Source organism: Saccopteryx bilineata, chromosome 3 (genome assembly GCF_036850765.1).
Source record: "Saccopteryx bilineata isolate mSacBil1 chromosome 3, mSacBil1_pri_phased_curated, whole genome shotgun sequence".
In the NCBI taxonomy this organism is placed as follows: Eukaryota; Metazoa; Chordata; class Mammalia; order Chiroptera; family Emballonuridae; genus Saccopteryx; species Saccopteryx bilineata.
The window spans coordinates 248023291-248039031 of NC_089492.1; the positions used below are offsets into that span (position 1 = coordinate 248023291).

Here is a 15741-nt window from a genome sequence, read left to right on the forward strand (position 1 = left end):
GTTTTTTTGTTACTACATTTGAATTTTGGAGTACACATTTATTTTGAATAGAGCACTGATTAGTATGCTATTATGTCCAAAGCCATTTTGGTGAATTAGGTTTTGGTCTCTTCTGAGACTTCATTAGAGATGTATCATTTATAACCATCATTTACTTTTTTTTTTTTTTTTAAGCTAGAAACGGGGAGAGATAGACAGACTCCCGCATGCGCCCGACCGGGATCCACCCGGCATGCCCACCAGGGGCGACGCTCTGCCCCTCCGGGGCGTCACTCTGTTGCGACCAGAGCCACTCCAGCGCCTGGGGCAGAGGCCAAGGAGCCATCCCCAGCGCCCGGGCCATCTTTGCTCCAATGGAGCCTCGGCTGCGGGAGGGGAAGAGAGAGACAGAGAGGAAGGAGAGGGGGAGGGGTGGAGAAGCAGATGGGCGCTTCTCCTGTGTGCCCTGGCCGGGAATCGAACCCGGGACTTCCGCACGCCAGGCCGACGCTCTACCACTGAGCCAACCGGCCAGGGCTCATTTACTTTTTTTTATGAGGAACATGTTGGTATACTTAATTGTTAGACACTAAACTGAATAGACTGCTAGTGGTATCTACATATTTACTGTGTTTTATCTACAATCTAATTATCTTCTGAAGGTTTTCATTTCTCTGTTGAGTACATACTTGCCGGGCCTGAATTTAAAAATATATTTATATACTATTTGTATGGGTGTTACGAAAGTATTTAAATGTAAGGCAATAAAACATTTGTTCTTCGAATTAAACTTTAAAATTTATAGTAAAGAAGTGTTTTTAAATGAATGGGATTTACATTGTCTTTATCCTCCAGGTGTTTGTCTTAGAAAATTAGTTTTATTTTACCATCTCTATAGGTTTATATCCTTTAGTAGCTTCCAAGAATTTTTGTTTCTAAAATTTCCATTATTGGTAGCCAGAGATCAAATAAAATTAGGAGAGTAACATTTTAGAAAGTAGTATGTTTGGGTATTTTTAATTCAACTTACTAATTTTTTTTAAAGATTTTGTTTATTGATTTGGGGAGGGGGGTAGTGGTAAGCATCAACTCATAGTAATTGCTTCTCATATGTGCCTTGACCAAGCAAGCCCAAGGTTTCGAACCATCAACCTCAGCATTCCAGGTTGAAGCTTTATTTGCTGTGCCACTATAGGTCAGGCTAATTCAACTTATTTTTGCAATGAACACTGAAGTTGTTAATTTGGTTGTATTGTCTCCTTTTATAATTACTTTCAATTAGTACTACTGAATGTAATAAAGTCATGAAAAGACTCATTTTCAGTCCTTTTGATTATATTTGATAGGCTCATCTGTTCCCTGTTCAACCACCATTTGCAGAAGAGTCAGATGAATGCCTTCCAAAAGTTTTAAACAGCAATCCGCCCCTCATCATAAAGGTACCAGAACTATGCATTTTGTATCTTTACACAGTCATCTCTAACTTATTTTATGGAGGACTTAATATTTAGTATATTTAGGTAATCTGATGTATTTTTGAGGGCCTAGAATATTCTAGTACTGGTATTGTAAAAATCACTTACATGCTGTATTCACCCTTTGAGTAGTTTTTTTTCATACTCACCCCTGGAAGTAAGTTTTTTAAATGAAATTAGTTCCAGTTCCAGTTTTATTAACTTAAAATCATGTTTTTTTGATAACTGATTTATGGAAACAAGAAGAACATACATTTGCCTTGTTTTTAATGTTGCCTTACACATTTTTAAAATAAAAATTAATTTTTGTACAGTCGTACTCTGGATGGTCAGGAGGTACAAGGACATACATGAACATTCATACTACTCAAAGGGTTAAATGCTGTTTTACCTTTTTAGTTTTCTTTGTAAATAACTAAAATGAAAGTATAGATTGCAATGTATGTGTATAAGGTAAGCTAGTTCTGTATTCAGAATAGATATAAAAATACTTCTAAGCATGAAATGTGATGATATCCAAGCATATGTAGTAGCTTTTCTCCTTTTTCTTTTTCTTTTTTTAGGTGAGAGGACGGGAGATAGGGAGGGAGGCTCTTGCATGTGCCCCGACTGGGATCCACCCAGAAACCCTACATTGGGCCGATGCTCGAGTACTGAGTTATTTTTAGTGCCTGAGGCTGACATGCTCAGACTAACCAAGCCACTGGCTGCAGGAGGGAAGAGGGAGAAAAGGGGGAGGAGAAGCAGATGGTTGCTTCTGATGTGTGCCCTGACAGGAATTTTACCTGGCATGTCCATTCACCGAGCTGATGCTCTATCCACTGAGCTACCATCCAGGGTCTGTATTAGCTTTTCACAAACTCTTCATGGAAGTAAAACAAAGTACTGTGGATTTTTTTTTTTGTATTTTTCTGAAGTTGGAACGGGGAGGCAGTCAGACAGACTCCCGCATGTGCCCAACCGGGATCCACCCGGCATGCCCACTAGGGGGCGATGCTCTGCCCATCTGGGGCATTGCTCTGTCGCAACCAGAGCCATTCTAGTGCCTGAGGCAGAGGTCATGGAGCCATCTTCAGCGCCCGGGCCAACTTTGCTCCAGTGGAGCCTTGGCTGTGGGAGGGGAAGAGAGAGACAGAGAGGAAGGAGAAGGGGAAGGGTGGAGAAGCAGATGGGCACTTCTCCTGTGTGCCCTGGCCGGGAATCGAACCTGGGATTCCTGCACACCAGGCTGACACTCTACCACTGAGCCAACCGGCCAGGGCTGATTTTTTTTTTTTTTTTAATCACTGGATCAGCAAGTATTTTTGGTCATGTAGTTGTTGGCCATTATAATTAAAGGTAGTGCTTAGCCTGACCACGTGGTGGCACAGTGGATGGTGTGTCGGACTGGGATGCATAGGATCCAGGTTCGAAACCCCGAGGTCACCGGCTTGAGCGTGGACTCATCTGGCTTGAGCACGGGCTTACCAGCTTGAGGGTGGGGTTACTGGCTTGAGCGTGGGGTTATAGATATGACCCTATGGTCTCTGGCTTGAGCCTAGAGGTCACTGGCATGAAGCCTAAGGTCGCAGGGTTAAGCCTAAGGTCGCTGGCTTGAGCAAGGGGTTACTTGCTCTGCTGTAGCTCCCGATCAAGGTACATATGAGAAAACAATCAATGAACAACTAATGAGACCAAGGAGTGTCATGAATTGATGCTTCTCATCTCTCTTCCTTCCTGTCTGTCTGTTCTTATCTGTCCCTCTCTCTGTCTCTGTCACATACACAGGAAAAGGTAGTGCTTGATAGTGTGTAGATATTCAGTGAACTCTATAAAGATAGGAATAATGATAATGATCCTAAAAAAGTATTAATTGAAAGATGTTAAGTTACAATAAATTTACAAATCAAACTAATTGAAAATAAATTGTTTTGATTTAAAAAATTTCATTTTTAAATTTTGAAGTAGGTTTATAATGTATGTGATCCTGATAAGTCATAGTAATTAAAAATGAATTGAAATAGTTAGAATCCATAGTTGGTTGGTTTTTTTGTTTGTTTTTTTTGTGTGTGACAGAGACAGAGAGTCAGAGAGAGGGGCAGATGGGGACAGACAGGAAGGGAGAAAGATGAGAAACATCAATTCTTTGTTGCGGCTCCTTAGTTGTTCATTGATTGATTTCTCATATGTGCCTTGACAGGGGGTGAGGGGGAGCTACAGCAGACCGAGTGACCCCTTGCTCGAGCCAGCGACCTTGTGCTTAAGCTGGTGATCCTTGCTCAAACCAGATGAGCCTGCGCTCAAGGGGGCGACCTCGGGGTCTCAATCCTGGGTCCTCCACATCCCAGTCCAATGCCCTATCCACTGTGCCACCGCCTGGTCAGGCTTTTTTTTTTTTTTTTTTGAGAGAGTGAAGCATCAACTTGTTGTTTTTACCTAGTTGTGCCCCTATTGATTGCTTCTCATACATGCTCTGACTGGGGCTCAAACTGGTCACCTTGGAGTTGAGCTGGTAACCCTGGGATTGAGTTAGCAATCTCAGTGCTCTGGGATGACAGTCTGTCCATTGTGCCACCAGCCAGGGCCAGAATCCATACTTTTGATTACAGTGTGGAAATGTTATAAACCAATAAGAAGAAGAATCACTGAGGCTTTGATTCCCTTTAAATATCAGTAACAACTATGTACTTTAATAGGTAACAAAAATCCCTGTTATTCATTTGATTATACGGGGGAACAAAATTTTTGTTGCATCCACAAAAACACTTGTTCTTACCTAATTTGAGTATGCTGATCTCAAATCTGACATTAGTTTTTTCTCTGTAAGCTACAGTTCTTTTGCAATTCAAGATTTTAGGTTTTCATCTTATTGTAAAATTTTCAACATTTAGTTTAACATAATGAAGTAGAATGTCTTCTTGGGCATCATTCTTGTGAAAATATAATAATTTATATAATGCAGTAAATACACTAATACACTAAAAGATATGATTGCATCAGAATATGTCTACAATTTCAAAATAGAACATATTAAAACACTTATTTTAATCATAAAATTTGCGCAAAACATTTAAATTCTATTCAGGCAAAAATTGGTGTTTGTAGCTCTTGCGTTTGTGTACTTGTTGAGGACAATCTCGTTTGATGCTCCAGCAGTAGTCTGCTCATCACTTAACAGCTCCAAGATTTTTGGGAAACTTATCAAGGTGACTGTTCAGGAAGTGAATCTTTGAATCTTTTTTTTTTTTTTTTTTTGTATTTTTCTGAAGCTTGAAACGGGGAGGCAGTCAGACAGACTCCTGCATGCGCCCAGCCGGGATCCACCCGGCATGCCCACCAGGGGGCGATGCTCTGCCCCTCTGGGGCGTCGCTCTGTTGCATCCAGAGCCATTCTAGTGCCTGAGGCAGAGGCCACAGAGCCATCCTCAGCGCCCGGGCCAACTTTGCTCCAGTGGAGCCTTGGCTGTGGGAGGGGAAGAGAGAGACAGAGAGGAAGGAGAGGGGGAGGGGTGGAGAAGCAGATGGGCACTTCTCCTGTTTGCCCTGGCCGGGAATCGAACTCGGGACTCCTGCATGCCAGGCCGATGCTCTACCACTGAGCCAACCGGCCAGGGCCCAGGAAGTGAATCTTAATGCTCATGTTACATCCAATGTCACGGAAAGCCAACAGCATCCTTTGAACCAGAGGTTCATAGTTTTCTGCTTTTTTGTTGCCATGGAAGTTCTTTGTAACTGCCACAAAAGACTGCCATGCTGCTTTCTCCTCCTTATTCATCTTCCTGGCAAATTCTTTGTCACATATGAGGGTCCATCGAATACACCTGCTTTCATCTTCTCAAAAGAAAAGGCAGGAAAAGCAAAAATAATATGTTGAAAGCATTCACTTTCTCTGTTCAGAGCCTGAACAAACTGCTTCATTAAGCCAAGTTTGATGTGAAGTGGGGGAAAAATGATCCTGTCTCGATTAACTACAGGTTCATTCACAATATTTTGCATCCCTACTTCCCAAGCTTCATGTTTCGGCCACTCCTTCTGTGTCCAGTGTTTCTCCCGAGCTCAGCTGTCCCACAAACACAGAAAGCAAGGATACTTTGTGAAACCACTTTGTTGTCCTAGCAGGAAATTTACCATTTTAAGATCCACACAAATGATCCAGTTATGCTCCTCATACTTCGGAAAGTTGAGGACAATTTTTATGTCATTCTTACTAAGTCATTCAATTCAGGTTGGCTAAACTGCTGAGAGTTAATGACTTTTTGCTTGGCATCAGAAGACCCTTCAGATTCTACAACCATTTCCTCATGCATCTTATCAAAATGCACTTAATCACCATGTTCATTTTCTTCATCCTTAGAAGAAATAAAATCATTGAAAACTGGAACCAGGAGTGTCTCAGAGTGTGGGATAGGTCATATTGCTGAAGGAATATAAGGATATGCGATCATATGCCGTTTTTCCTTGCCGATGCCCTTTGTATGGATCAAACAGAAATAAGAGTCACTGCTGTGGGCCTTAGGTTCATGCCAAACCATGGGAATACCAAAAGGCATTCCTTTGTGTTTTCCTTTTGTCCAGTCACGAAGCATTTACTCACAATTATGACACACAATATGAGGAGCCCAATTCTTGTCTTGATCGCCAAGGGGAACTTGAAAATACGCAATATACCTACGTGTCACAAATGATGAAATATTGCACCTTTGACTTTGAAGTGTGTAACAGCCACATATATAACAGAAGGTGTCAGGACTATTCTTACATTTACGCCTACTCAAAGAAGCCATGATTCAATCTTAAAACAAAATAAGAGTGTTTTTATCAGATAATAAATTTTTACATTTAAAAACAACTACAATTATGTAAAAGTGATGTTTGTAAAACATTAATTGCCTTGTGGTTAGTTCAATCCAAGAGTTGTTGCCCTTTAACTCCAATTTAAAAACCAATGCATGCCATTAAGTGTAACAAAAAGAAATTAAAATTGCATAAAAACTAGAGCATGCACCAAAAAACGGATTTCAGATTTGGAATCAGCAATGCAGAAATATATAGAAATAGTTCTAAAACCTCATGCAACAGAAAATGAAAAAAAATAATTGTTCCCCAGTGATATTTGTCAGGTCTTTGTTTACTGGTCAGGTGTCAGTCACTTCTATTTACTAGGGTATAATGATGAATAAGATGTAGCACAGCCTACTAGGAAAGGCAGATGCATAATTTAATGAAAATTTACTGTGGTGAGTATAGTGGGAACCTTTTATTCTGCTTGGGACCAATGTAAGAAAGCTTCACAGCCTGACCAGGCGTTGGTGCAGTGGATAGAGCGTTGGACTGGTAGGCGGAGTACCCCACGTTCGCCAGCTGAAGTGCGGGCTCATCTGGTTTGAGCAAAGCGCGCCAGCTTGAGCCCAAGGTTGCTGGCTTGAGCAAGGGGTTGCTTGATCTGCTGTAGCCTCTGGGTCAGGGAACATATGAGAAAGCAATTATTGAATGACTAAAGTGCCACAATGAAGAACTGATGCTTCTCATCTCTCTCCGTTCTTGTCTGTCTGTCCCTATCTACCCCTCTTTCTGAGTCTCTCTCTGTCTCTGTCAAATAAAAAAAAATAAAAAAAAAAAAAAGAAAGCGCCTGACCTGTGGTGGCGCAGTGGGATAAAGCATTGACCTGGAAGTGCTGAGGTCGCCGGTTCAAAACCCTGAGCTTGCCTGGTCAAGGCACATATGGGAGTTGATGCTTCCAGCTCCTCCCTCCCTTCTCTCTCTCTGTCTCTCCCTCTCCTCTCTAAAATGAATAAAAAAAAAAAAAAAAAAAAAAAAAAAAAAAAAAGAAAGCTTCACAGAAGGATGGCCTCTTGATTGATGAGTGAAGAGGTTTGCTAATGAACAAAAGGAAGATTTTCAGTAAAGTACAATAGACATTACATGTCTTCTGTGTGTTAGGCACTACCTTTGAATGTAGTAGCATAAAGGCTTTGTTCCGGCCTCACAGTTTGGTGGGTGGAACTAGAGGAGACAAGTAAATAGGCAATTACAATAAATTATATTCAGTGCCACATGTGAGAACTGTGTTAGTGTATGGTAGTGTGGGAGAGGCCAGGGAAAGTTCCAAGAGGAAGGGAGGTTTAAGTTTCCCAGTATAACGGTGGGAAAGAACACAGGCTCTGTAGTTCCTTGTAGCTGGAACATACTGTAGTAGGTGGGCTAGCTTATAGAAGATGGAGGCAGGAAGTTCTAGAAGTTTAAAAAGGAGGGATAAATATTTTCTTTATGAAAAATTTCAGCTAGTTTCTATTTAGATATATCATGCTCAGCCCAATTAATAAATAAGATTTTATATAAAGATTAAAAAATTAAAGAATATTTATATATTTTTTCCCTTTTAGTATTTGGCCTTACAGGACCTGATGTTGCTTTCTCAGTATTCTCCTTCACGAAGACAAGAAGTTTTTAGTCTTAGCCAGCCAGGTAATGCTAAAAGTAATAAACCTGTGTGTGTAAAAAGTGTTCCACTTAAAGTTTTTGGTGAAACAGGTATATTTAATAAAATGTCACACACAAGTGAGCCCATTAAATGAATTTAAGATTTAAATCTTATGAAACAAAAGTGTTCTGTTGTTGTAGTTAGACATTGTATCATCAGGAAAGAGATTTTTAAGCTTTTATATTATTTCCTTCAGTCCCCTCATTCCCTTAACTTGAAGAAAGCATGGAGTAGGTCGACAGTTTTAGAGCAGGAAACCGTTTAAATGTCCAAAGTTTTAATGCTACAAGGGGTCTTAAATATCAGGTGGTCTAATCTCAAGGTGGGGACCTAACTCTTGGAGAGATTAAGTAGCTTAAATAAAGTTAGTATCAGAGTTGGAATAAAAAGTTCTGTCATTTAACTCCTAAGTGCAGAGCTCTCTCTCTTCCTGCCATGCAACTCTTCCTCCCTCAGAAACAAGCAGAAAGGGGCCCTGGCAGGTTGGCGCAGTGGTAGAGCATTGACCTGGTGTGTAGATGTCCCAGGTTCAATTCCTGGTCAGGGCACACAGGAGAAGCGCCCATCTGCTTCTCCACCCTTCCCCCTCTCCTTCCCCTCTATCTCTCTCTTCCCCTCCCGCAGCCAAGGCTCCATTGGAGCAAAGTTGGCCTGGGCACTGAGGATGGCTCCATGGCCTCCGCCTCAGGTGCTAGAATGGTTCCGGTTGCAACAGAGCAAAGCCTCAGATGGGCAGAGCATAGCCCCCTAGTGGGCATGCCGGGTGAATCCCAGTCTGGTGTATGGGGGAGTCTGTCTCTCTGTCTCCTCGCTTCTCACTTCAGAAAAAAAAAAAACCCCCAGAAAGGAGCTAGATTTTATGGTGACCCTGAGATGCTCTTGGTGACTCTCACTTGCCAGCCTCTTCAAACTGTAATTGTGCCAGTGCTCTCTGCCCTGTTCGTAGGGAATAAAACCCATTCCAACCCCAACCACAATTGGGGGACAGAGAGCTGGATAGGTTTTCATTTTGTTTTTCTAACTAGTTTTTTATTATTTGACAAATGTGCCAATTCCCAGATTGTAAAATAAACCTGTATAGTTAAGTGTTACATGGGAATAAAATCCAGTTGTATAAAAATATAAATGATTGAAGCCATTCTTTCAGTAACATGAAAAATCCAGAACTAGCAGTACTTTTCTATCAGATTTAGGTTCACTTACAAATTCTCTGTACATTAAATAATTTCACCAGATATTCAAGTAAACTGTAACAGGCTGGCATGCTCTCTGCCAGAGAACTTGCATTCTAGGGCATATTATTAAAATGTAACTGAACCCTAACATAGTTCCCTAGTGGTTCTGAGTTACAGCAGTACAAAACATTCTGGGGCCTACTGATGAAGTATTTTGTTTGTTTGCAGGTGAAGTGGTGTTCCTCTTGAGTTGTAAAGAGGAAATGGTTAAGAAAGGACCTAAGTAGAGAGGGATTATTTGGCACCCAGGATGGGGAAACCAATTTTCAGTGGACTCTTGCTATTATATTTAATGCAATGAAACAGTTGATTTTTACATGACAGCCCTAGGAAATAAAAGTCTTAGAAAATCAAATGATAATGAGAAGTAAGGGAATAAGAGTAAGAAGGATCATAGTGGTTTTAAGTTAAATTGCCAGCAGCTATGTATACTCTTCCAGTATAAAGTATGATTATTACCAAATAACGTGAAAGTCCTATGATTATAATAGCAAATAGGGACTATTTTACAAATGAAAATATAAGGAAGCTCTGTGGGTCAGACACAATAATTTAGACCTCTCCAGGGACCATGGTGTGCCTCTCATTAGACATGCTGGTGTTTGTTGTCTTAATCTTCAGTCTGATCAGTACTGCTCGTAAAGTGTCCTGAGCATTTGCATTCAAACCATACTCTAGTGTTTGGCTTTACTTTAGTGATCAGTTTGAGAGTTTTTTTTTTTATGGTAAAATAGCAAGATTCTGCTTGTAGACTTTTGGGAAAATGATTTCATCCAAATATTTATTGAATTGCTGCATGAATGTAAATAGCTTAACTGAGAAAAATGGGCCCCGAGGCAAAGTGTAATGTAGCATTTCTAATTGACTTTTCTCCTCATCTGGAGACTACGATTATCTACATTTTAAAAGTTGGTGTTTGGACCTCCTAGGTGGACATCCCCACAATTGGACAGCTATTTCAAGGGAGTGTTTGAATCTTTTAAATGATATGACTCAGAAACTGGTTCTCTACCAAGAAGCTGCTGCTACTAATGGAAGAGTCATGTCTTCATCATACCCAGTGGAACCTAAGAAATTGAATTCCCCAGGTAACTCCTTGTACTTCTGAGAGTGGAAAGCATTGCTTTTTTTTCTAGGAAAGATGATAGTAGTTAATCTAAAGACATATAGATGAGTGTGAGATAGATATTTTTAGGGAAATTTGATCCAGTCTATGGGATATTGTCCTAAACCAAGAAAAAGAACTCAGTATCATTGTAGATTGAAAAAATTAAGTCCAGTGTAGTGGTGGTGTTAAAATGGCTAAAAGAATATTAGTCATCAAGTAGAAGATTTCAGCTTTCCCTAATACAAAGCCAGGTAAATCTTTACAAATAATATTGCAGTTTTGATTGCAGTATCCCAGAGACAAAAAGTTGTTGGGTGATGTCCAAAGAGTAGCTGAAAATGATTGAGTGATTTGGCACTGAGGGCATTCATTAAGATACATTCTTATACATAAGAATAAATCTTAATGTTTTAAATACATTCATTATTATAAGGTAGCCTAATGTAATGTCAGTGCTCCTCCAGTTTGCAAGATGAAAGCTGACAAGAAGAAGTACAGGTGGAGGAACTTAATGCTGCTTCACCAAGTCCCTTAAATAGAAAATGCCTAGGAATATAAGACTGATAAATGATAAAGCACTTAATGTGCAGTTGCTTTTGAAACTAGGCATTCAGTAAAAATGGATGAAACTGGCCAGGAGAGGACGGCGGTGAACTTGACAACACAGGCTGCTGAAGGGGAAGCTTCGCTTAGCTTTAGTTTATTTTCCCTGTGGGAATTCGGACCCAGTATCTGAACCTGTGGTCTTTTTATTTATTTATTTTTAAGAGAAGCCTAAAATCCCCCCAAAATTATGTGAAACTTTTCACTTTTTAAATGTTGACAACTAATCTTGATATTTAAAAAAATTTCTGTATGGACCAAAGCACAGGCACACCTGTGTAGTTGACTTCGTTACTTTGGAGAGACCATATACAAAAAATAAATGGATTATAGTTGAAAAATGATTGAAATGAATTCATGAATGTCAGATTTTTAAAGATTCTAGAGTGTTTCAGATGTTATTAACTTTTAGATTAGCATTTATGTATTGATATTTTTCTTTTTCTTTTTTTTTTTAAGTGAGAGGAGGGGAGACAGTGAGGCAGGCTCCCACATGTGCCCTGACTAGGATCCACCTGGCAAACCCGTCTAGGGCCGATGCTCAAGTTCTGAGCTATTTTTAGTGCCTGAGGCTGCTGCATTCCATTGGAGCTATCCCCAGTGCCTGGGGCCACACTCAAACCAATCAAGCCACTGGCTGTGGGAGGAGAAGAGGGAGAGAAGGGGAAGAGGGAGAAGGAGAAGGGGAAAAACAGGTGGTTGCTTCTCCTGTGTGCCCTGACCAGGAATCGAACCTGGAGCATTTATACACTGGGCTGATGCTCTATCTACTGAGCCACTGGCCAGGGTCTTATGTATTGATTTATTGAATGTCTACTACATACCAAGCAATGTTCTAGAAGCCAGAGAATCAAAGATGATAAAATACTCTTAGAATTGACCTTTTAGTGGGAGGCACACAAATAATGCTAAGACAATGTAATTGCTAAAAAAGAAATTGGTCAGAAAGGAGCCTGCATAAGGAAGATGCTGTTTTGATAATAAAAGGAGGTCTTGTATGTGATAAAAAAGAGTTTAGATTTTATCCCATTGGGATATGGAACCAGTACAGGATTTTGAATAGGCTAGTTACATCAAATAAGCATCTTTTTTTTTTTTTTTTTCATTTTTCTGAAGCTGGAAACAGGGAGAGACAGTCAGACAGACTCCCGCATGCGCCTGACCGGGATCCACCCGGCACGCCCACCAGGGGCGACGCTCTGCCCACCAGGGGGCGATGCTCTGCCCATCCTGGGCGTCACCATGTTGTGACCAGAGCCACTCTAGCGCCTGAGGCAGAGGCCACAGAGCCATCCCCAGCGCCCGGGCCATCTTTGCTCCAATGGAGCCTTGGCTGCGGGAGGGGAAGAGAGAGACAGAGAGGAAAGCGCGGCGGAGGGGTGGAGAAGCAAATGGGCGCTTCTCCTGTGTGCCCTGGCCAGGAATCGAACCCGGGTCCTCCGCACGCTAGGCCGACGCTCTACCGCTGAGCCAACTGGCCAGGGCCAAATAAGCATCTTTAAAGGATTGTTGTAAACCTTGGATTGAAGGGTTCATGGGTCTGTATGTTTTTTTTATTTTATTTTAAATTGTTGTATCCCATCATGCAGACAAAATTTGCTTCTAATTTTGAGGGATTATTGCAAAACTTAAAAACCTCAGTTTTAATTTTTAAATTATTTAAAGATTTCTAATTGCCACCAACTCTTGAATAGTCATGTAATGAAAATTTAGTACTTTATTTACTTAAAAGATTTTATTTATTGACTTTAGAAAGAGGAGAGAGAGAAAGGGTGGGGAGGAGGAGCAGGAAGCATCAACTGATAGTAGTTGCTTCTTGTATATGCCTTGACCCGGCAAAGCTGGGGTTTTGAACTGGCAACCTCAGCATTCTAGGTCAATGCTTTATTCATTGCACCACCACGGGTCAGCAAAATTTAGTGCTTGAAATGTTTAATGTCTTTTTGTGGTTTTAGTAAGAAGATAGAATACTAGAATTTATTGTCTTTGTGCCTTGTAGTGGAGTGGTTGGGAAAATGTTTGTTTATATACATCAGACTCTATAACTAAATTGATAAAATTATAATTTGTGAAGAAGCTGTTTACAGATCAGGTGTTTCGGGTCAGGTCAGATGTGTACATATCCTGGGCAGATTGATCTTTGGTGTGACTTCTGTTAATTTGAAAGAACTCTGGGGAAAATGAAATAATGTCAGCATTCTTATCTGTACATTTTCATAATATAAATTTAGTCATGTTTAGCCAAGTAATAGTTATAGTAGGAATGTGCAGTAAAACTGGAAAGATTCTAATGCAATAATTAAAGTTGTTGCCCTATAAAAATAAAATACAAATTGAGAGGTTTATTAAAAACAGCTTAGAGAAACTAACCTTGAAGATGAAGATATTCATGGAGGAGAATAAACAAGAGAGGCTAAACCAATCTGACAGATGTTTAAAGCTCTTTGAGTGGTTATTGAGATGTAGTAGGGCAGCTGTTCTCAACCTGTGGGTTGCGACCCCGGCGGGGGGTCGAACGACCAAAACACAGGGGTCGCCTAAAGCCATTGGAAATTTCCCTGTGTTTTGGTCGTTCGACCCCTGCCAGGGTCGCGACCCTCAGGTTGGGAACCGCTGCAGTAGGGAAAAACGGAAGCTTGAGAATGTAAACCTAGATGTGGACAACCCACTGAGCCTTGGGTAATGCGTTAAACGAAAAATGGAGATTTATAAAATTTGAGAACCATCATGCTAGCCTGTTTGGATCAGGTTGCCCCTTCAGCACTGGATCTGTTCTTTTGCAGAAGAAACTACTTTTCTGACCCCCAAATCTAGCCAGATGCCTCGGCCTTCAGTGCCACCATTAGTGAAGACATCACTGTTTTCCTCAAAATTATCTACACCTGATGTTGCAAGTCCTGTTGGATCCCCGTCTGGCTCTAGTGTAATGAATCGGATGGCTGGAATTTTTGATGTAAACACCTGCTATGGGTCACCTCAAAGTTCTCAGCTGATAAGAAGAGTGCCAAGATTATGGACTTCTGCTTCTGGTGAGGACTGTTCATTTTCTAAAATTTGAAATGTCATAGTTGCAGAGAATCAGCCTAAGTTTTCACCTTCTTGGTTTTTTTATTTTTTTTAATAGATCAGCAAATGAATGAATTTTCTAATCTGCCATCTACTATTAGTGCTGAGGGTAAAACTGTGAGACAGCCCAGTGTGATTTATTCATGGATTCAGAATAAACATGAACAGGTATGATGATATGATTATAGGGTTTATATTTGCATATAACATTGAGCACATCAAGGTTCTCACATGAGTCAGCCATTAGGAATAAATAGGACTTTTTGATGCTTCATATAATTAAGTTGTCCTATATGAAATCACCAGTTGTTAACTGGTTGTGAGCCCTGCTTGATTTGTGTGAGGAACATGGACACTATTGCAGCTGGAGCAGAGTGATTGAGGGGAAGGTGGCAGGTAGGTGAGGTCAGAGGGGTAGCAGGCACCCGGAGCTCATTGGGCCCATTAGTGATGTGTATAGGACTGACATTTTCTCTGAGTGAGATGGAAAGCCACTGTATGGTTTTCCCAGTAGAATGACATGATGTAACTTTATATTTTGAAAGTGCTGCTCTATCTGCTGTGCTGAGACTACGTTCTCAGATGGCAGGTGCAGAAGCAGAGAGCCAGTAGTAAAGCTGGTGAAGTAATGCAGTGCAGGATGGTGGTATCTGTGACCAGAGTTGTTGCTATGGATACTGTAAGATGTGATCAAGGTTTTCATATGTTGTTGTTGTTGTTTTTCAGAGACAGAGTCAGAGAGAGGGATAGATAGGGACAGACAGACAAGAACAGAGAGAGATGAGAAGCACCAATCATTAGTATTTCGTTTGGACACCTTAGTTGCTCATCGATTGCCCTCCCATATGTGCCCTGACCATGGGCCTTCAGCAGTCCGAGTAACCCCTTGCTCGAGCCTGTGACCCTGGGTCCAAGCTGGTGAGCTTTTTATTTATTTATTTATTTATTTATTTATTTTCATTTTTCTGAAGCTGGAAACAGGGAGAGACAGTCAGACAGACTCCCGCATGCTCCCTACTGGGATCCATCCGGCACGCCCTCCATGGGGCGACGCTCTGCCCACCAGGAGGTGATAATCTGCCCATCCTGGGCGTCGCCATGTTGCGACCAGAGCCACTCTAGCGCCTGAGGCAGAGGCCACAGAGCCATCCCCAGCACCCGGGCCATCTTTGCTCCAATGGAGCCTTGGCTGCGGGAGGGGAAGAGAGAGACAGAGAGGAAAGCGCGGCGGAGGGGTGGAGAAGCAAATGAGTGCTTCTCCTGTGTGCCCTGGCCGGGAATCGAACCCCAGTCCTCCGCACGCTAGGCCGACGCTCTACCGCTGAGCCAACCGGCCAGGGCGAGCTTTTGCTCAAACCAGATGAGCCCGCACTCAAGCTAGCGACCTCAGGGTCTTGAACCTGGGTCCTCCACATCCCAGTCTGACACTCTATCCACTGCGCCACCGCCTGGTCAGTCAGGTTTCCATATGTTTTGAAGGTAGATGTAATAGGATTTGCTCATGAGTTGGTTGTGCTGTGAAAGATCTGATACAATAGAGTTAGAATTTATTGAGTATAATTTGCTAGTGATTCTGGAAGAAGGGATTTAATGGAGTGAAGTGGGGAAATCTGGAGTTTGATTTAAACATGTTAAATAATCTTGGCTCATAGTCAAATGGAAATATCGAGTAAGAAATTAGACATATGTCTGGACGCAGGGGAAAGTTTTGGACTAGAAATGTAAATTTGGAAGTCATCAGTATAGGCAGTATTTAAAACTACGAGGCTCTGTGAAAACTCTTGGGGAGTGTAGATACAGAAGAAAAGAGATGC

The 15741-nt window shown here is 41.4% G+C and overlaps 1 protein-coding gene across 1 annotated transcript in view; it reads left to right on the forward strand.

The window, feature by feature from the left end:
- Positions 1-15741, forward strand: part of NDC1 (NDC1 transmembrane nucleoporin) — a 64424-nt gene that overhangs the window by 25964 nt on the left and 22719 nt on the right. Inside the window, exons 9-13 of the mRNA XM_066269144.1 lie at positions 1326-1418; positions 7818-7899; positions 10080-10238; positions 13645-13890; positions 13986-14095. Coding sequence (XP_066125241.1) covers positions 1326-1418; positions 7818-7899; positions 10080-10238; positions 13645-13890; positions 13986-14095 — 690 coding nt within the window. The remainder of the gene's footprint in view (positions 1-1325; positions 1419-7817; positions 7900-10079; positions 10239-13644; positions 13891-13985; positions 14096-15741) is intronic.